General features: G+C 44.8%; 2 protein-coding genes and 1 long non-coding RNA gene across 8 annotated transcripts in view; 2 read left to right on the top strand and 1 right to left on the bottom strand.

Moving 5' to 3' along the window:
- The window catches only part of LOC121548734, an 8344-nt gene extending 6844 nt beyond the window's left edge, over positions 1-1500 (top strand). For all 3 annotated transcript variants that reach the window (XR_005996686.2, XR_005996687.2, XR_005996685.2), the window contains one exon: positions 46-1500. This is a non-coding gene — a long non-coding RNA (uncharacterized LOC121548734). The remainder of the gene's footprint in view (positions 1-45) is intronic.
- The window catches only part of LOC121548733 (peptidyl-prolyl cis-trans isomerase FKBP1B), a 26506-nt gene extending 12100 nt beyond the window's left edge, over positions 1-14406 (bottom strand). Inside the window, exons 1-2 of one of the 2 annotated variants that reach the window (XM_041860279.1) lie at positions 14372-14406; positions 12598-12645 (exon numbers count right to left, since the gene is read on the bottom strand). Coding sequence is in view for 1 of the 2 variants with exons in the window: in XM_041860278.2 (XP_041716212.1) it covers positions 12598-12645; positions 13379-13415 (85 nt within the window). In the remaining variant the exon portion in view is untranslated. Of the gene's footprint in view, positions 1-12597; positions 12646-13378; positions 13815-14371 lie in introns of those variants that run through there. The other variant, XM_041860278.2, reaches the window with a different exon arrangement.
- On the top strand, positions 13968-20159 carry LOC121548731 (WD repeat and coiled-coil-containing protein). 3 transcript variants are annotated; one of them, XM_041860275.1, is made up of 4 exons: positions 13968-14068; positions 15614-17562; positions 18440-18560; positions 19509-20159. In XM_041860275.1, exons 2-4 carry the CDS (start codon positions 15637-15639, stop codon positions 19724-19726), a joined length of 2265 nt encoding a protein of 754 aa, XP_041716209.1. In that variant the 5' UTR covers positions 13968-14068; positions 15614-15636; the 3' UTR covers positions 19727-20159. The 3 variants fall into 3 exon arrangements, with proteins under 3 accessions (XP_041716209.1, XP_041716210.1, XP_041716211.1); XM_041860276.1 differs by lacking the exon at positions 13968-14068 and adding an exon at positions 14076-14251; XM_041860277.1 differs by lacking the exon at positions 13968-14068 and adding an exon at positions 15209-15477.
- Positions 20160-20227: the final 68 nt, after the last annotated feature.

The following is a 20227-nucleotide window of genomic DNA, read 5'->3' as shown; positions in this document are numbered from 1 at the left end:
TCTTTGTCCTTCTCCCTTCTCTTATTATTCTTTCTGTTATTGCAGGTAAAAACAGACTTGAGGAACAGACTGCAGGGAGAGCATCTAGCCGCCTGCATGCTGCTCTCCATCAACGGCCCCCCCCATCAAGGAGCTCAATTGCAGGAGCATGTTGGAAATCTTTTTCCAAAAGCCCAGAAGAATAAAGTGTTCTGACAAAGGCTGTAAACTATGTCAGAACTAGGTTTTTGTCAGAACCTGGAAAGAGATTTCCAACGCCCTCCTTTTGTGATGAACATGAATTAGTGGGCTCTAATTAATGTTCAGTCAAATGTTCCTCTGTTAATTTTGTCAAGATAGACCTCCTTTCTGAAAAAAAAAAAAAGTATGTGTTGTTTCTTTAGATAGCTGCAGCACTCAACCTTAAATTGCATCCTGTATACTATAATACTTTTACCAATATGTTATTGAGCTCATTTCTGGGGGTGGAAATTATATTCTAGATGGTTTATTTGAGTCCTTTTAAAAAGTCACCAGAACCAAGCTTTTCAGTACTTATTCATATTTTGTATTAAACCCCCCCACCCCCGCTAACTTTTCCCCCACAGCTAACACATTTTCCAGAGGAAACACTGCTTTTACTCAAGTAATATTTTACTGGGTGACTTTCCCTTTTACTTGAGTCATTTTCTATTGATGTATCTTTACTTACTTACTTTTCCACCACTGCCCACGGTATCAACACCCTCACCTGTCCCACAGTATCAAATGTCACAGCGAACATGAGCCTAGATTTTTTTGCACTAGAAAAAAACATGGCAGTTCAGCATGTCAATCTGAGGAACTTGTCACCTCTCGTAAAATGTCCTTAACCATCGTTTCCAACTTGTATTAAAATAACCCATGATTTATTTCTACCACCACAGTAGACAGACATAACATCAGCGTAAATAGTTTGCAATAAAACTAGCCTAGCATGCTAACCCCGGTCAGGCAGGGGACGGTTCACCCAGAGAGATGAGTCCTGTACAGTACTGGCTGCTTCTCCTCTTTCATTCCCCCCTAAACTTAGTAGGACCGTAGGCTTCCAGGAATCCCTGTCGCCCAGATATCAGTCTGCCTGCCTGCCTGCAGGGCCACTGGGCGGGGGTCCAAGCCTGGAGTCGACGGGTCCACAGACCACAGGGGATTACCATCTGTTAATACTCTATCTCCCCTGGCTAGACTGGAGTTATAGGCACAGTAAAGTGCTCCAGAAGATGGAAACATTATGACCCATATTTCAAATAGAAACCACAGTGAAACCGGGCTAGGATGTTTATTTCGAATGCAATATAGGTAATATTCTCCGAAGCAGGAATTATATGACCAGTTGCATAGTAAAGTGGTCCTCAGTATGACATGATTAAGACCCATTTGTTGAATGGGTAAACAGTTGGCCTTGTTTCAAAAACAATTTAACCTATGTCTATCAGGCAATACAGTGCATTCGGAAACTATTCAGCCCCCTTGACTTTTTCCACATTTTGTTATGTTACAGCCTTATTCTAAAAATAGTTTAATAGTTTTTTCTCCCTCAATCTACACACAAAACCCCATAATGACAAAGTAAAAACTTTTTGCAAATGTATAGAAAATAAACAACATAATACATTTACATAAGTATTCAGACCCTTTACTCAGTACTTTGTTGAAGCATCTTTGGCAATTACAGCCTTGAGTCTTCTTGGGTATGACGCTACAAGCTTGGCACACCTGTATTTGGGGAGTTTCTCCCATTCTTCTCTGCAGATCCTCTCAAGCTCTGTCAGTTTGGATGGGGAGCGTCGCTCCACAGCTATTTTCAGGTCTCTCCAGAGATGTTAGATCGGGTTCAAGTCCGGGCTCTGGCTGGGCCACTCAAGGACATTCATAGACTTGTCCCAATGCCACTCCTGCGTTGTCTTGGGTGTGTGTTTAGGGTCGTTGTCCTGTTGGAAGGTGAACCTTCACCCCAGTCTGAGGTCCTGAGCGCTCGGGAGCAGGTTTTCATCAGGGATCTTTCTGTACTTTGCTCAGTTCATCTTTCCCTTGATGCTGACTAGTCTCCCAGTCCCTGCTGCTGAAAAACATCCCCACAACATGATGCTGCCACCACCATGCTTCACAGTAGGGATGGTGCCAGGTTTCCTCCATACGTGAAGCTTGGCATTCAGGCCAAAGAGTTCAATCTTGGTTTCATCAGACCAGAGAACCTTGTTTCTCATGGTCTGAGAGTCTTTAGGTGCCTTTTGGCAAACTCCAAGCGGCCTTTCATGTGCCTTTTACTGAGGAGTGGCTTCCGTCTGGCCACTCTACCATAAAGGCCTGATTGGTGGAGTGCTGCAGAGATGGTTGTCCTTCTGGAAGGTTTTCCCATCTCCACAGGGGAACTCTGGAGCTCTGTCAGAGTGACCATTGGGTTCTTGGTCACCTCCCTGACTAAGGCCCTTCTCCCCCGATTGCTCAGTTAGGCCGGGTGGCCAGCTCTAGGAAGAGTCTTGGTGGTTCCAAACTTCTTCCATTTAAGAATGATGGAGGCCACTGTGTTCTTGGGGACCTTCAATGCTGCAGACATTTTTTGGTACCCTTCCCCAGATCTGTGCCTTTACACAATCCTGTCTCGGAGCTCTATGAACAATTCCTTCGACCTCATGGCTTGGTTTTTGCTCTGACATGCACTGTCAACTGTGGGACCTTATATAGACAGGTGTGTGCCTTTCCAAATCATATCCAATCAATTGAATTTACCACATGTGGACTCCCAAGTTGTAGAAACATCTCAAGGCTGATCAATGGAAACAGGATTCATCTGGCTCAATTTCGAGTCTCAAGGCAAAGGGTCTGAATACTCATGTAATTAAGGTATTTCTGTTTTAGATTTTTTATAAATTTGCAAACATGTCTAAAAACCTGTTTTTGCTTTGTCATTATTGGGTATTGTGTATAGATTGATTAATATTTTTATTTATTTAATCCATTTTAGAATAAGGCTGTAAAGTAACAAAATGTAGAAAAGGTCAAGGGGCCTGAATACTTTCCGAATGCACTGTACATTTCAGGAAATGAAAGCCCATTCTATCAGAAAGAGTCTACATGCTATTCCAAGTCTGTTTGAGTTGGGGCCGTTCCAAACTAGCTTTGAGAAAATAAAGCCGGTCCATTTCTCTTTCTGCAGCAGAGACCCAGACTCTTAGTTACTCACAGACAGATACAGTAGTTGACTACAAAATGCAGTGAGGCCACCCTATCTTGGTTGAGTCAGTGTGGGGTCGAATGAAAATAAAACAAGCTCCTTCCTTCCCTGTTCCTGCAGCACAGTCCCAGACCCTCTTAGTTATCAGGCAGGCGATGAGTAACTAGACAGTGTAGAAAGCATGACAAACAGGGCCTTAATCCCAGGTTCTCTGCTTTGTTTAGGTGTGAAAATACCAAGGGAAGACCCATGTGTCCAAAATGGCACCCTACATGCCCATATAGTGCCCTATACTTTAGGCCTCTGGCTAAATGTAGTGCACTGTATAGGGTGCCATTTCAGATTTGGCCCCCAGACCCTCCTGAGTAGTATGAGATCTCTTTCTGGACAGGCCGTCCAGGCCAGCTAGGCTATTTATACTCTGTTTACTGTATCTGTGTCCACACGTGACAGACACATACGCTAGCACACACATACACCGGCCCCTCGTCCACCAGGGCCCAGAGATGTAAGGAGATATCACACATACGCCGGCCCCTCGTCCACCAGGGCCCAGAGATGTAAGGAGATATCACACATACGCCGGCCCCTCGTCCACCAGGGCCCAGAGATGTAAGGAGATATCACACATACGCCGGCCCCTCGTCCACCAGGGCCCAGAGATGTAAGGAGATATCACACATACGCCGGCCCCTCGTCCACCAGGGCCCAGAGATGTAAGGAGATATCACACATACGCCGGCCCCTCGTCCACCAGGGCCCAGAGATGTAAGGAGATATCACACATACGCGGCCCCTCGTCCACCAGGGCCCAGAGATGTAAGGAGATATCACACATACGCCGGGCCCCCTCGTCCACCAGGGCCCAGAGATGTAAGGAGATATCACACATACGCCGGCCCCTCGTCCACCAGGGCCCAGAGATGTAAGGAGATATCACACTACGCCGGCCCTCGTCCACCAGGGCCCAGAGATGTAAGGAGATATCACACATACGCCGGCCCCTCGTCCACCAGGGCCCAGAGATGTAAGGAGATATCACACATACGCCGGCCCCTCGTCCACCAGGGCCCAGAGATGTAAGGAGATATCACACATACGCCGGCCCTCGTCCACCAGGGCCCAGAGATGTAAGGAGATATCACACATACGCCGGCCCCTCGTCCACCAGGGCCCAGAGATGTAAGGAGATATCACACATACGCGGCCCCTCGTCCACCAGGGCCCAGAGATGTAAGGAGATATCACACATACGCCGGGCCCCTCGTCCACCAGGGCCCAGAGATGTAAGGAGATATCACACATACGCCGGCCCCTCGTCCACCAGGGCCCAGAGATGTAAGGAGATATCACACATACGCCGGCCCCTCGTCCACCAGGGGCCCAGAGATGTAAGGAGATATCACACATACGCCGGCCCCTCGTCCACCAGGGCCCAGAGATGTAAGGAGATATCACACATACGCCGGCCCCTCGTCCACCAGGGCCCAGAGATGTAAGGGAGATATCACACATACGCCGGCCCCTCGTCCACCAGGGCCCAGAGATGTAAGGGAGATATCACACATACGCCGGCCCCTCGTCCACCAGGGCCCAGAGATGTAAGGAGATATCACACATACGCCGGCCCCTCGTCCACCAGGGCCCAGAGATGTAAGGAGATATCACACATACGCCGGCCCCTCGTCCACCAGGGCCCAGAGATGTAAGGAGATATCACACATACGCGGCCCCTCGTCCACTAGGGCCCAGAGATGTAAGGAGATATCACACATACGCCGGCCCCTCGTCCACCAGGGCCCAGAGATGTAAGGAGATATCACACATACGCCGGCCCTCGTCCACCAGGGCCCAGAGATGTAAGGAGATATCACACATACGCCGGCCCCTCGTCCACCAGGGCCCAGAGATGTAAGGAGATATCACACATACGCCGGCCCCTCGTCCACCAGGGCCCAGAGATGTAAGGAGATATCACACATACGCCGGCCCCTCGTCCACCAGGGCCCAGAGATGTAAGGAGATATCACACATACGCCGGCCCCTCGTCCACCAGGGCCCAGAGATGTAAGGAGATATCACACATACGCCGGCCCCTCGTCCACCAGGGCCCAGAGATGTAAGGAGATATCACACATACGCCGGCCCTCGTCCACCAGGGCCCAGAGATGTAAGGAGATATCACACATACGCCGGCCCCTCGTCCACCAGGGCCCAGAGATGTAAGGAGATATCACACATACGCCGGCCCCTCGTCCACCAGGGCCCAGAGATGTAAGGGAGATATCACACATACGCCGGCCCCTCGTCCACCAGGGCCCAGCGATGTAAGGAGATATCACACATACGCCGGCCCCTGGTCCACCAGGGCCCAGAGATGTAAGGAGATATCACACATACGCCGGCCCCTCGTCCACCAGGGCCCAGAGATGTAAGGAGATATCACACATACGCCGGCCCCTCGTCCACCAGGGCCCAGAGATGTAAGGAGATATCACACATACGCCGGCCCCTCGTCCACCAGGGCCCAGAGATGTAAGGAGATATCACACATACACCGGCCCCTCGTCCACCAGGGCCCAGAGATGTAAGGAGATATCACACATACACCATCTGTCTGCAACGCGCTCTTATAGACATGTTGACACATCACGGGACTGCGAACACGTGTCAACGAAAAATATCTGTTCTTGCTTCGTCGCTCATATATCAGTAGGATCTTTGTCACTGTAATTGGTGTTTCACCTAATGAGACAGCTCAGATGTAGCCCTGCGGCTTTAACGTTGTGGTGTAAGCAACATGTTTCAGTCCTGCTGCTATACTGTAGTGCTACAGATGTAGGATCTTAATTTGATCACCCTGTTGCCGTACAACTTTCCTCCAATGCAGGAAATGTAAAACATGTAGTGTATTTGAGGTTTAAAAAGGCTTCTGAAGTTTGTAATTTCCACGTAGAAATGTCAGACTTACTTTTGCCTTACGAAAAATGTATCAACGCCTACAAAAATGTCCATTAATTATAATCCACATAATAATTCAAATTTCCTGTTGCTGCAGGATAATTTTCCTGCTGTAGCAAACTGGCTCAAATTTAAGAACCTACATCTGTAATTAGCGCAGTCTCTGCTGCTCTTATCCTACTCCATAGCACCTCTGTCTCAATAGGTTTAATCTCTGCAGTTGCTCTTAGTAAGTGGTTTTCGCTACTTTGAGTTAGCTAAACTACAGTACTGTAGGGGGGTTTAGTAGAACCTAAGCAGAACGTAATTTGGTCAGATGCTTGTTTACGTAGTCTGTCCATAAGAGATCCGTATAGTAATGAAAATATAATGATAATAATTGTACACAACGCTTTAAAAAAAAGTGTGAGGAATAAGAGAAGGTGTGGAGAGGAAGGCTGCTATCTGTGAGCTACATTTAACCATACTGCACTATGGTTCCCACACTAATCAGTATGCTGTTCCATCTCCCCGTCTGGAACACACTCCCAACTCCTGCTGGGCTATCTGATAGAATGGGACCAGACTAGAGACTACTCCCCTTCATCTCTCATTAAGGCCAGAGGCCTCTGTGTGTGTGTGTGTGTGTGTGTGTGTGTGTGTGTGTGTGTGTGTGTGTGTGTGTGTGTGTGTGTGTGTGTGTGTGTGTGTGTTGCTTCAAATCGAAAATAAAAAATCCATGTGGCTCCTGATGGATATGACATAGCCTGCTGCCCACTACTCCAATACTGCCTGCCTGCCAGCCCTGTCCTACTACCACACACGTCCACTGCAGTAAGGTTCTTCGGGTGTCCCCATAGGAGAACCCTTTTTGGTTACATGTAGAACCCTCTGTGGACATTGTTCTACATAGAACCCAAAAGAGTTCTACCTGGAACCTAAAACGGTTCTTCAAAAGGTTTTCCTATGGGGACAGCCGAAGAACCCTTCTAGGTTCTAGATAGCACCTTTTTTTCCCTAAGTGTTGGCCAACAGCATGGCTGGGAAAAACTGTAAGCTGAGAGTTTCAAATCTTTCAAATAACTGCTGTTTGGGGATTGACCATCCAAGTGCCTACATCATCACGTTTCACTGGAGAGGAGGTCCAAGACAACCGGAACAGCCCCATATAGAGGTGACATCACAGCTGTGGAACCCATGGAACCCTGGTGCTTACGATGCTCCTAACTCTGTCACCGGAGAAAGACAGTGACACCCACAATGCTCTCTGTGGTCATTCTCAGAACCTATAGGGTCAAATGCCATCAGAGGAGAGTGGAGAGGACCCATAGGCAAGACAGTGCATGTAAGAGAGGAATGAGTGAGTCAGAGATGGGCCTCAGGGAGAGGTCTGACACTGCCCCATACTGACATCTAGGCTAATCTAGTCACCACGTGCCTGTGTGTGTAGCATAAGGACTGCAGTGGTGAAAGTGAAGTTAAAAATAAGACCAGAGATACTTCTGGGACTGGGAGACAAGGTACAGTGTGCATGGAGGTTTTAAGGCTGTGTTACTATCCCAGTAGATGTGAAGATATTGATAATGAGAATCCATCTGTTTGTGTTTCTTTGTCTTTGTTTGTGTTCTGTTTCTTTGTATCTGTTGTCCGAAGTTATTAGGAATGAGAGTCCATTTGTTGTTATTGTTTGTGTTGTGTTCTATTACTTTATGGCTGTTGTTATGGTTGACAAGACACAACAACGACAGTTAACAGACACAGCATGAATAGCATCACGATTTCAATTACCAAAACCATTTACATGTGACGTGACGTGATCATCTTTGGGCCAGACATCAACTTCTGTGAGTTGAAACTTCACTTTGCAGTGTGGCACGTGATGGATTTTAGTATACTCAGCTCAAAGGTTTTTATCTCTTTGGTCTAACGAAGCACATGTTAACTAATCTCCTTCCAGAGTGGGTTTGACACAAAAGACTCATTCTTCAACATGGTTGGCATTATGGAGAGATGCAGATTTAGCATTCGTGCACCAGTAATAGGGTCAACTTCCCTGCAGACAGCAGCACCACAGGCCTTAATATAGAGTACTGAAGGAGACTAGGCCTGAGCACAGTCATATTTATATCTCTTTCTCCCTCTCACTATCTATCTTGGTCTGTCTGTCTCTCCCCTCCCTCTCTCTCTCTCACTGATCTGCAAAAAACTCAACTCAGAGAAGGAACAGGGCCAGTAACCTATGTCTTCATTAATACCAGTAGCCTACCACTCTCGCCTTCTGGGCTACAATATACCAAATGGCAATCAATCACTCGACATAATGACAAAGTGTTGAGCTTTAAATGTATCCCCACCAATGTTCCCGGGACTGCTGCGCAGAGAAGCACGAGATTGAACTTCTCAACTTTCTAGTTTTCCCCTTTAGTTAACACTATCAACGTTTCCCTCTACTGTGGGAATTGCCAATATTAGCCACTTTCAATGCAACATACCGAAACAAAACGAACTATGCAAGACTTATTAGTGCGCAAAACTAACTATGCAAGAGATTTTCTTGTAGGCAGAACGCACCGGAGTAGGATTCTATTGCATTGACAGGCACTGACTCAGCCTGTACTCTACAGACCGGAGCGGCATAACCAATCAGAGCTGCAGTATCCCTATATGCAAATAGACCATTGCCATATTTACATTTCTACATTTTAGTCATTTAGCAGATGCTCTTACCCAGAGTGACTTACAGTTAGTGAATGCATACATTTTCATACTGGCCCCCCGTGGGAAACGAATCCACAACCCTGGCGTTGCAAGCGCCATGCTCTACCAACTGAGCTACAGGGGACACCATATATGGATCTATGCCATTTACTTTGAACTGGACAGTTTACAGCATGAGTGGTCGTGAGTAGATGCGCTTGTTTTGAGATCAAAGTGAGAGCTGCATGTAGCCTCATGTGCACATTTGTTCATATTCTTTGCTAGTTAGTGAGTTATTAGCCCAGTTATACCTAATTTCTAGTCAGCATTGTGTGAGTGGTTGCTTCCTACATGAGCATAAAACGTGTGCATTTCTAGCCATCTTTGAAAAGAAAGTCAGGTAAAGAGCATTTTGTCAGTCTTAAAGGGGCAGTGTTGTATTTTGAGACAGGCTTGAATAAGCTAAGTAGCCAATAGGCAGAGGGTAGCATAATTTGTCTGATTCTCTGTAATAATGGTATGGGAATAAAAATGAACTTTATTTTGTAAAGTGGTTTCTTGCATCAAACAACACATTTTCAGTCACCTCCTTGTCTGAAGGACAAGTGGATAAATGGGTTAATGCCAAGCCCTGCATCTTTTTTTCCAAAAGTCTCGGAATGTAGGCCTACATTGAACACCACACATTGGCTGCTACTGTAGGCTGAATGATAGAACAGCTATTTCCATGTAAAAATGTTATGGGATCCATTTTCACCATTGTTTTTGATGGTAGGCCACTCTGATAAGCCTACATTATGATCAAATAGCCACAGTAGCCTACTTGCCACTGTTATAACTAACTTAAAGTGGGTACAGCCTCAGTGTTCACAGTAAATGCACGCCAAAGTTGCACAGAATTTTCACAACATTCAAGTTTGCGCTCATGGCTGGAACATTGATCACCACCAAACATTAAAGGTGTATTAAACTTCACTTGTAGTAGAGTTCCAGCCATGTCTTCAAAGAAGACATTAACTGGCACACACACACACACACACACACACACTAAGGTGACCAGAAATGGATTACCACTTCACAGTTTTCTTAATCTTAGCCTATCTAGTAATTTTTTAATCACCGAGGTTTGGTAGCCTGTGCTGTTAGATGGACTTTTCTGGCCATCGGAATGGTTGTTCATGCGGTGTTTACAATGTATCACTGTTCATACGTTCTCATAAAAGATCTGCGGCTTTAAACAAGTTGGGTACAGGGATAGACACTTTTTACATGCAAATCTGATTGGATACAGTGTTATGATTATTGAAATATCAGCCTCAATTTAACTTCAGAGTTGTTGTTTTTTCTGCGTGTTAATTGGGGACATTTCCGGGGACAACTCTAGCAATTCGGAGACTGTCCCCGGAAATCGGGGACGTCTGGTTACCTCAACACACACGCCATTAGGGCTGTCCCCGACTTTAAAAAATCTTGGTCGACCGAGAGTCATCTGTTCATTCGAGCAATCGAATGGTTGAAATGTTTTTTTTTAAAAATCCTTATAGACACATCCTGTGTTTTAATCAAATCAACTATATGCACTGAGCTTGTGTAATGCTTTAAGCGCTCTGTTTGATGAAATAATTAAGACACACAAATGACTAGAGGGAGTCCGACTGCAATTGTGCCGGGCAGGGCTCAGACTTGCTGCGCTGTGTAAAAAAGAAAATGACAGCGAGTGACTGTGACTAGCACCCGTTGTCTCTCTCTCCTCCCTGCTGCAGCGACCACCACAGAACATCAACAGTGTTTATTGCGCTGTCCGTGTTGCTGAAGCTGCAACATAATTACAGCCATTTCTGATACAAGTTTTGTTACCGAAATCCCTCATTTGTTTAGGAAAAACATTCCCTATTCCCTCAACCCTTGCTCTCTTTACGTGACACATGCATGCTCGCATGCACGTGACCAATAGGACCTATAGCATATCATAACCATAAATTGGTTATAACAAACTCCGAACAACGTAACACACGTGACAGCAAAATGGATGCAGAGGACGTGACAAATACATTTGAAACGGAGGAATGTTCACTGGTTGCTCAGGAGGTAAAGGGGAAGTCAGATGTGTGGAATACATTTGACTAGTTGTGGAAAATAGCCTACTGGAGATCAAGGGGAAAAAAGGTAAGGAGCATGCGCTGCGGGCATATTATGTGTGCCAAACAGGTGCTGTTAGAGTACAATATAATTTTTCTGACCATTTGGAACAATGTAAACAACACTTAATAAATTAAAAGCATACCAGAGAGTCTCTAACGTTTTTTTTTGTTTTTGTAAAGCCTTTATTACAGCAAAGACTAAAAACAGTCACATACATTTGTGAATGCAATTGCCGAAATGGAACGGTTTATTTATTGTTTATGCTAATTTTTCAAGGGTAGCTTTGTTATTTTATTTTAAAACTAAAATGCTTGATTGCATTTCAAATCATGAATGACTCATATGCTGTGTGATCACATGAACAAATGAATGATTGATTGACACAGTAGCCTATATAAGTAGTGAAATATAGGCCTAAGTAAGTTACGGTATTAAGACTAAAGAGGATGCGCTTTTAGGCCTACAGCTCGATGGTAGTTATACAAGGCTGCTATAAACTACTAAGCCTACTAATGATAATTACATTACTTATTATTAAAATGATGATCATAATAATAATAATAGTAATAATAACAATAAGGAAGTGATCAAGAAAAGGGAGGGTTATTATTATTATCAAAATTATTTTGCTGACAATTTGGAACAGTGTAAACAACCTTAAATAAATTATAAGTAATACCAGAGAGGCTGTTCTTAAGGGGAAAAAAGTGTAAAGCTTTTATTAGAGCATTGCAAATATTAAAAACAGCAGAATTTGTGAAACTGTTCATCCGAAATGTTGTGTTGCGTGAGGCTTGGTGCTCACGGAATCAGTAGGCTATTAAACAAACACTCAAACAGGCAACAGAAGCAGGATCTGTCTTATTTCTGTAGATATATATGGATGATTTATAAAGCCAGGCACATTTAACAGTTAGGCTAATGATTATAGACCTAATTAAGTTGGGGTTTCCTCTCTCCTCACTTTTCTTACAGAATTAAGGCAAGGGCTGTTTTCTTGTCTCCTAACTCTGCTGCTGCCTCCGCCGCATTGTTCTCAACACCAATATGCTGGTTAACTTTACTATTATGCACATAGCAACATGGTCTAAAAAAAAGGCGCCAACAACTGATGTTTCAGAACCGGGGACAGCAACCGCTATCAAACGCGGGAGAAAGTGCATTTGTTATAAAATTATATTATTTTTATTAGTGTTGCACCATTGTCCTTAACCATATACAACTTCAGTAGCACATGCCTTAGAGTGCTGGACTGTGCCATCCCCACGGCCTCCACAATGGATTAGTCCACTCAGACAGGCGCAAATAGGACAGGTGTCTTGTACGCCATGATTATTTTTATTTTTTTGCTACTGCTCGAGTAAAGAAATATCGGTCTGCCAACAGCCTATCGACCAAACAATCGACCAGTCGACTAAATGGGGTTAGCCCTACATGCCATATACACATTATAAACATGTAATAAATGTGTAATCACCAAAACGGAATGTTGACATTTACTTCCTCTTTCCTGTCTGTCTGACCTGGTTGTCTGGGAGACAACCCCCAGGCAGAGAATGACCCACCTAGTGAAAAACAAAACATTCATTTCCCAACCAGATGCTCTTTTGTCACACACTCTTTACCTGTATAATGAACAACACACGTCTGGCCCTTCTTTGGGAAAGTCCTTGCTGTTGAAAAGAAAACAAACAATATTTAGTAGAATGTAGTGTGTGTGTGTGTGTGTGTGTGTGTGTGTGTGTGGCAGACATTGTAATAATAGGATGTGTCCTAATCATGGCATGCACTCTTTATGAAATGTTGTTACATCAAAACAAATCATTGGAAGTTACAATATCTTATTCCTTTTGCTAACAACATACACACTGCATAATATCAGAATAATATTTCAAGTCAGTGATAATACAGATAACAGCAGCAATCCCACTAGAAGGGGCTGGACTGAGAAGAAGGCTGGTGATAATGCCGAGAGTTCTAGAACGATATTTGTGTGAGTGTGAGAGGGTCATGGCTAAAAGGGGTCCAGCTTTTGTCAAATTAACCCTAACCATTTTTCTTACCTTAACTTACTTCTCCTAACCAGCTACGTGAATTATCCTAACCTGCTACGAAAAGTCAAATCTGACGTTAATTTGACAAAAGCTGGATCACTCAATGCCGTGACCGTGTGAGACCGAGGAACATGTATGGGGCTTGAGAAATAAATGTAGCCCACGTTGTGGAGTATGTAATAAACATGCAACTAAATACTTTGCACTGGCTGTAAATCCATTAAACGTTCCCACAGCATCATGATAATAATAATACATAATCTCCCACAATTTCATAATGGCTAGCTAGCTAAATAAATAAACAAACGCAGCAGATAACGATCCAAAATCAAATGTAGCAAAAAAAACTTACCATCTCCTGGGGATATTGTTTCGATTTCCACACCCATTATAATAAAAAGCGACGGTGGTTGCTAAAGCATAAAATAAAGCAGGTTTGGTGTCTAGTCTAATTCGGTGGCTAAAAGGTGCATGCAAACTCCAGCAATGCCGACCACTGATCGACTACTCTCTCAAGTCTGAGAAATGCAAGAATGTGGCCGTGTTCAAGAGGATCAAAACCGTTATGTATCATGGGTAAATTGTCACTGACTGACTGATCTACAAATAATAATGAGTACTTATTTATGACGCGAGGTGATTTGTAGATCAGTAAGTCGGCAGTCGCCTGCACTGTCGGCTGCAATGTCGAACAAGCCATGTATTACAAGAATGTGAAAAAAACTTAGCATGAGATACGCAACCTCGACTCAAATCTCGTCCTCTGTGTCAGTTTTGGGGGACACAAAATGTACAGCGACTAAGCAGTGCAGTGGACAGAGCTGTGACTGAGCTCTGACCTGGCACTGACTGTGGACAAGACGGCCCCAAGTGGTCAACACATGAAATAAACCAGACTTCCCATAAACTTCAAGTCCCATAATGCTTTTGTATTGCCTCGTCATTCAATTCCAGTTCACGAAAGAAACTTTCACCCCGGGAAAAGTGAAATAAACTTGGGATTAAATGTGATCAAGGTTCATGGTTTGACAAGACAATCGAGGCATGTAATGACACGTCTGTGCATAGAATTTCGTGACTAAAGAACGTATTCGCTATAAAGCTACTTCACTAGTTAGCTTGTACCTAATGTATTTAGCTAGCTAATGTTAGCTACCCGTGTACGTTATTAGCTGGCCAGCCCCAAAACATTACAGCTACTGTAGCTATCCAGTTACTAAGTCAGGTAAATTATTTTCTAATATTGTTGAGTAGCTAGCTTTGTGGCCTATATTGCAGTTGACAACAGCAGATCTTTGCTGTAATATGACACTGTAATTGTAGCTAGCACAAAGTATTAACCTACCTGAAGACCTAGCCCTTGATCATGACTCCGTTCCATTACACATAAATCATTGGACGAAAGGCGTCTTCTGTAGGAGGGAGTTTTGTTAAGAGTCGCGATGCTCGGTCTGAGCATTAACACGCATCGCGTGGGTGCATAAGGACCTTATCTTTCATATCGGTAGAAGTAATTTAAAAAAAAAAGAAGGTAAAATTGTTATGCAGCATTATAGGGTTAGGGTTCCCACATGGCCAATTAGCTTTATTCTGCGTCTCCGAACACTTGTGTGTAAACAGAAGACAGACGCAACAAATGTGTTGTCACTGAAAAATACTGTCGGCTGCAACTGTGTTAAAAACCGGTTAAAACAGTGAACAGCACAGGAGGTTGGTGGCACCTTAATTGGGGAGAACGAGCTCGTGGTAATGACTGCAGCGGAATTAGTGGAATGGTAACTAATACATCAAACACATAATTTCCAGATGTTCGATGCCATTCCATTTGCTCCTTTCCGGCCATTATTATAAGCCGTTCTCCCCTCAGCAGCCTCATGTGGTGTACAGTAAGTGTGTATTTTGCATTTGTGAAATTATTTTCATATGATATGAAAGTAGAGGGATTTATGTTTCTAGAACCGTACCGCAATTGAGAATCGTTTCACGTTTAGATGGAGTATTTGGCTGTTTTGGCTTTGAGTCAATTCACCCTTTAAACAGAAGTTGTAAGGTCCTTGGACTAAGGAGTAACATTAGGCTCATTTTGTCCAATAATGGGCTACCTGAAGATTTAATGTTAACACAGATAGCCTCGTACCCAAATCCAGGCTAAGGTCAAATTTGCCTGCCAAAAGTGATTAGCTCTACTTCTAGCTTAGTTAGCTAGCCAGCTAATAATACAGTTTGACATCACAACAACAACACTGATATCAGTTCCTCTGTAAAGCCTTGACAACTGGTGTGTAATTTAACCTACCAGATCTGCATTGCTAAGGTCATTTGGACTAATCAGCTCAGCTCTGGCCTGGCCATGGGGTGTAACCCTCAGGCAGAGGGGATTAGGGATTCACGTCGCCAGAGGCACAGGACAAGATAGGCTTGTCCTATTCTTAGTGTGGGATGGCAGTCAAGGTAGCTGGAACTAGTCTTCTGCACAGCAAAATCCTCATGACCGATATCCTCTGCTCTCATCAATGCTATTGAATTAGTGATTGTTTCTTCTTTAATCAATGTCACTGATCATTGTTTCTCTCTCTGTTTGGATTAGTCTGTACTTGCTTGGCTGTCAGTATGGAACTGGGCAAAGCCAAGTTGCTGAGGTCAGGTCTGAACACGCTACACCAAGCCATCCACCCCGTCCACGGAATAGCCTGGACTGACGGGAAGCAGGTCTGCCTCACCTCCCTCTACTACGCCAACTGCGAAGTCAAATTCGGCGACACCAACGTCATCGGTCAATTTGAGCATGTCTTCGGCCTCTCCTGGGGCCCTCTGTGCTGTTCCGGCGCTCCTGCCCTGTTGGCCGTCCAACACAAGAAACATGTCACAGTGTGGCAGCTGCAGCTCAGCGCTCTGGAACAGAACAAGCTGCTCTGCACTCAGACCTGTGAGATGAGTGAACCATTCCCCCTGCTGTCTGAGGGATGTGTCTGGCATCCCAAGATGGACATCCTTTCTGTCCTCACTAAGAAAGACGCCTCTGTGCTGTTCTGCGTCCGCATGGACAACCGTAGAGTCAAGGCTGATATTAAAGGCAGTGGACTCATCCACTGTGCCTGCTGGACCAAAGATGGCACCCGGTTGGTTTTGGCTATAGGAAGCGCCCTTCACTCCTACATCTATAATGATGTTCAGAAGAGTCTTTTAGCCTGCTCCTTCTGCCCCATCTTTGACGTGGGCGGGTACATCTGTGCTATCGAGTCGACAGGCGAGGCCCAGGTGGCAGTAGCTACAGAGCTGCCTCTGGATAGGATCTGCGGGCTGAATGCTGGCATAGCATTCGACGTGTCCTCAGATTCAGAGTCCTCCCTACCTGGACATTCTTCTCCTATGGTGATGTTGGACGAGGACGGTTGTATAGACCCCCGCAGGAGGTCCTTTGACTCTGAGAGGTCCTACCTCTCCTGCTCAGCCTCCGGCGGCCCTATGGACCTCACCCACCTCCTGGCCAAGCACCGGCGCTCAGACCCTAGTCCACTCATACACCTGCGCCGCAGGGACCACCTGACTGGCTCCGGACAAGATTCATCCCACCTTATCCTGGTCACCTACGAACGGAAAGTCACCAGCACCAGTAAGATCAGCATCCCTGGGATCCTGGTGCCGGACATCATGGCCTTTGACTCCAGAGGTTCCACGGTGGCGGTGGCCTCCAACACGTGTAGCATGGTGCTGGTCTACTGCATCACGCCGTCCGTCATGCCCAATGTCCAGCAGATCTCCTTACAGAAAAACGAGAGGCCCAAAGGCATCTGCTTTCTTAGTGACAAGATGTTGCTTCTCATGATTGGCATACATAAGTCCAACGACCCTGCCTTCCTCCCCTCCTCCAATACGGACAAATACATCCTGCGCCTTGCCTCCAAGGAGATTGTCTACAACGGAGGAACCCCGGCGTCTCCCTCCCCGAACCGGGAATCCCCCATTAGACGCCACTCGAAGCATGTCTTGTCTAAGGACGAGCAGCAGGAGATTGTGGAGATTAAGGAGCTGGTGCTGCCGGGAGGAGGTGTAATCCAGTCCCATTCTCCAGGGAGTAGCAACAGGAGGCTGGTGGAGGAGGTGAGGAGCCCGGAGCCCAGCTCAGTCGACTTCCCCTACTCTGACCTCTGTCGCCCCTCTGACCAACCTCACTCTAACGCTTCCTCCATTACGGTCGAAAACTTCGACATGGAACCCGTCAACCGGATGACGATGCTCTCCATGGCAGGACAGGCTAGCAGGGAGTCAAGTCGAACCTGCTCCCCATACTACAACCCTAGGGATAAGCCCCACACAGAGTTCCCCACCCTGCCCAAAACCACCCCCTTGGCCCCCAGGGAGAAGGAGAGGAACCTGGAGCAGCTGTCTCAGAACATGGAGAGGATTTTCTCTCGTTTTTCTGAGGTGCAACAGTGTCTGACAGAGATCAGGGATTTCACCCGGAACGGCAAAAAGGGTCTGGGGACTAGTTACCCCAACGCCTGTGAACCTCCATACATTAACATTACATGTCAGGTAGGGGTGACATCTTACAAGATATGACTTAATTTGGGCTATTTCATTTCTATGTCTGCAAAAGCTGGAGATTTTCAGAGCCACATAAAAAAAAAAGCATGTTTATTGAAAGACCTTACTTATTGAAATTATAGGCCCCACCTTTGTATAATAAAGTTACGTTAGACACTAGGTCTGGGAATTGGCAGGGACCTCACAATACAATATTATCACGATACCTAGGTACTGATACGATATGCATTACGAATATATATGTATTGCGATTCAATACTGTGATTTTTTTGTTGTTGAGATTTTATGTTCCAAACATAGTTTTGATCAGTTTTGGCTCCCTATTTAAAAATAAGATGGAGAACAAGCTATAGGATGAAAAATACCGGAGTTTTGGCTCAGGTACATCCGACCAGCGCTAGCTAACTCTACCTAAAGTAGCAAAAAAAAATTACAAATCAATACTTGGAGTCCAGAAATAATATTGCGATATGTAACTATATATAATTTTTCCCCCGTCACTATTAGACACACGAAGGAACGTACTCTATGTATATAAATCACCCAGATTCAGCATTCAGCAGATGTCAGATTAAATGGCTAATGTTGAACTTGGTGGGCCTTGTCCGAAGGTGAAGATACAGTAGAGACGTACTTTAATGTACTCCAGTGTGCAATCCACCATTGGCTAATAATAGACAGCAGGCTGACAGCACAGTGTGTGCTATTATGGTTTTCCTAAAAGAGTGAATAAAAGCACAATTTGTGAAATGATGCCTTGCTGTTGCATCCATCAATAACTGTCTGTGTTCTTGAGAAGGTCAGAATTGTACTAACTAGCCCTCTCTCTCTCTCTCTCTCGATCTCATCCCTCTCCTCCATGCAGAAGCAGCTGTCTGAGAATGTGTTTATAGATGAGAGAAGGCCAGTGTTGCTGTGTGAGGGGAAGCTGTGTCTGAAGGTTCTTCAGGAGCTCTTCAACCTCACTGTAGTAGAGATGGTGTATGGTACGTATCTGGCCGATGGGCTTCCCCCATACAAATAATAACACATGGTTGTAGTCTTAAGGCTTGAGAGTCTTTGTTTTCACTATGTATACCCCAGGCTTAATTCTACCAGTTATTTGAGATTAAAGGTAGATTCAGCGATATGACGTCATACACAGCGGGCGGATTTCCTGATTACAGGAATCAACGCAATTCAAATCTGCAGACTGCCATTATTGGCTCATCCCAATCTAGGCATGCCTCGATGAAATTGGGTAGTCTTCTCAGAAGTGTTTGTGTGTGAGTGGACGGGGATAGAAAAAACGTTCTCCCTCAGGTTTCCAGGAATCTAGTCATATAAGAATAGGCCTATAACCGCCATATCCTCAGCCCATAGTCTAGACTGAGGAACTACTGAGCTTTTCTCAGCTATTACAACTAACCAGACAAGATGTTGTATATCAAAATAATTACGTCTCTGTTTCATTCCACATAAAAGGACATGCATTTTAAACAACAGTATTTGGTGGTAAACGGAGTGCTTCAATTAATGGGTGGAGAGGCTGAATATGAGAGTGATTATAGGGTTACTGTGGATTAAAAGGTTTAAAACAGAAGCAGCTTACAGCCCCACCACGCCCTCCCTGTGTTAGTTCTGCTAATATACACACTCAGCACGCCTCCTCCAACTCCAAGAGTATTTATAGAGTATTTATGACACCACTTCATTCAGGAGTTTCACTGTTTGGGTTTTTGCAGCAATCTGAGAGAGCCGTATGTTGTGTTTACTGTACTTCAAAAACAGCTGTAGAAATGATTAGCAGACACTTGCTGGATGAAAACCTTAGTACTATCTATTTGAAGGGATAAATGGATGTAATCAATGACTCTCCTGGTTTTATATACTGTAAGTTAAAGTCTTATAAGCTGTCTCTTAAAGTTGAAACTCCTGTCTCCTGTGTGTTCCAGGTCCGTTGTGGATAGTCCTGGTAGCGGATGCAGAGGGCTTTGTGCCCCTGATTTTTAAACCCAAAGAGGAGTTGACGGTGAGGAACGGAAAGAGGAAATCTCCCATCAGAACCCCTGGCAGCCCAGACTCCTTCCCCTCCAGCCCAGTCAAATCCCACTCCAGCCCCGACAAATCTCCTTCCAGCCCAGTCAAATCTTACCCCAACACAGAGACTTGAACACAGCATAAATCTCAAAACAGAGACTTCAGCATAGTGGGAGAGAGCACAGAGCATGGGACTACCGACTAGCATAACACATAGGAGATGTCAATGCTTTATGCATGCATATCTAAAAACTGCACACACGCAAAGACTCAACCCCTCGGCAGCTTTTTATGAACAAGCAGTACTGGGTGGCAAATGTTCCTTTTTCATTTGGGGGATTATTTGACACACTTTTGAAAGAAGCACCTTTCAAACAGATTGTTTACATTTAGTGCCTTTGGAGATTATATTAGACTTTATTTGTCTTTGTATTATGCCCATCTGGTTCTAGTTTAATCAGAGCACTGAAGTATGATAGGGCAGCTGCCACCACATCCCAAAGAGATTTATCCTGTTTGTGTGTTATACGATTGTATATTATTAAAACCTTCAAATGTTTAAAATGGATAGTTTCATCACTCAACTTATTATGACTGAATTTGTTATGGTAATGGTTTATCCAGTCTGCCTTAT

The sequence above is a fragment of the Coregonus clupeaformis genome, chromosome 33, assembly GCF_020615455.1.
Source record: "Coregonus clupeaformis isolate EN_2021a chromosome 33, ASM2061545v1, whole genome shotgun sequence".
In the NCBI taxonomy this organism is placed as follows: Eukaryota; Metazoa; Chordata; class Actinopteri; order Salmoniformes; family Salmonidae; genus Coregonus; species Coregonus clupeaformis.
Note: the sequence above shows the minus strand (reverse complement) of the source record. Positions and strands in the feature narration are given on the sequence as shown.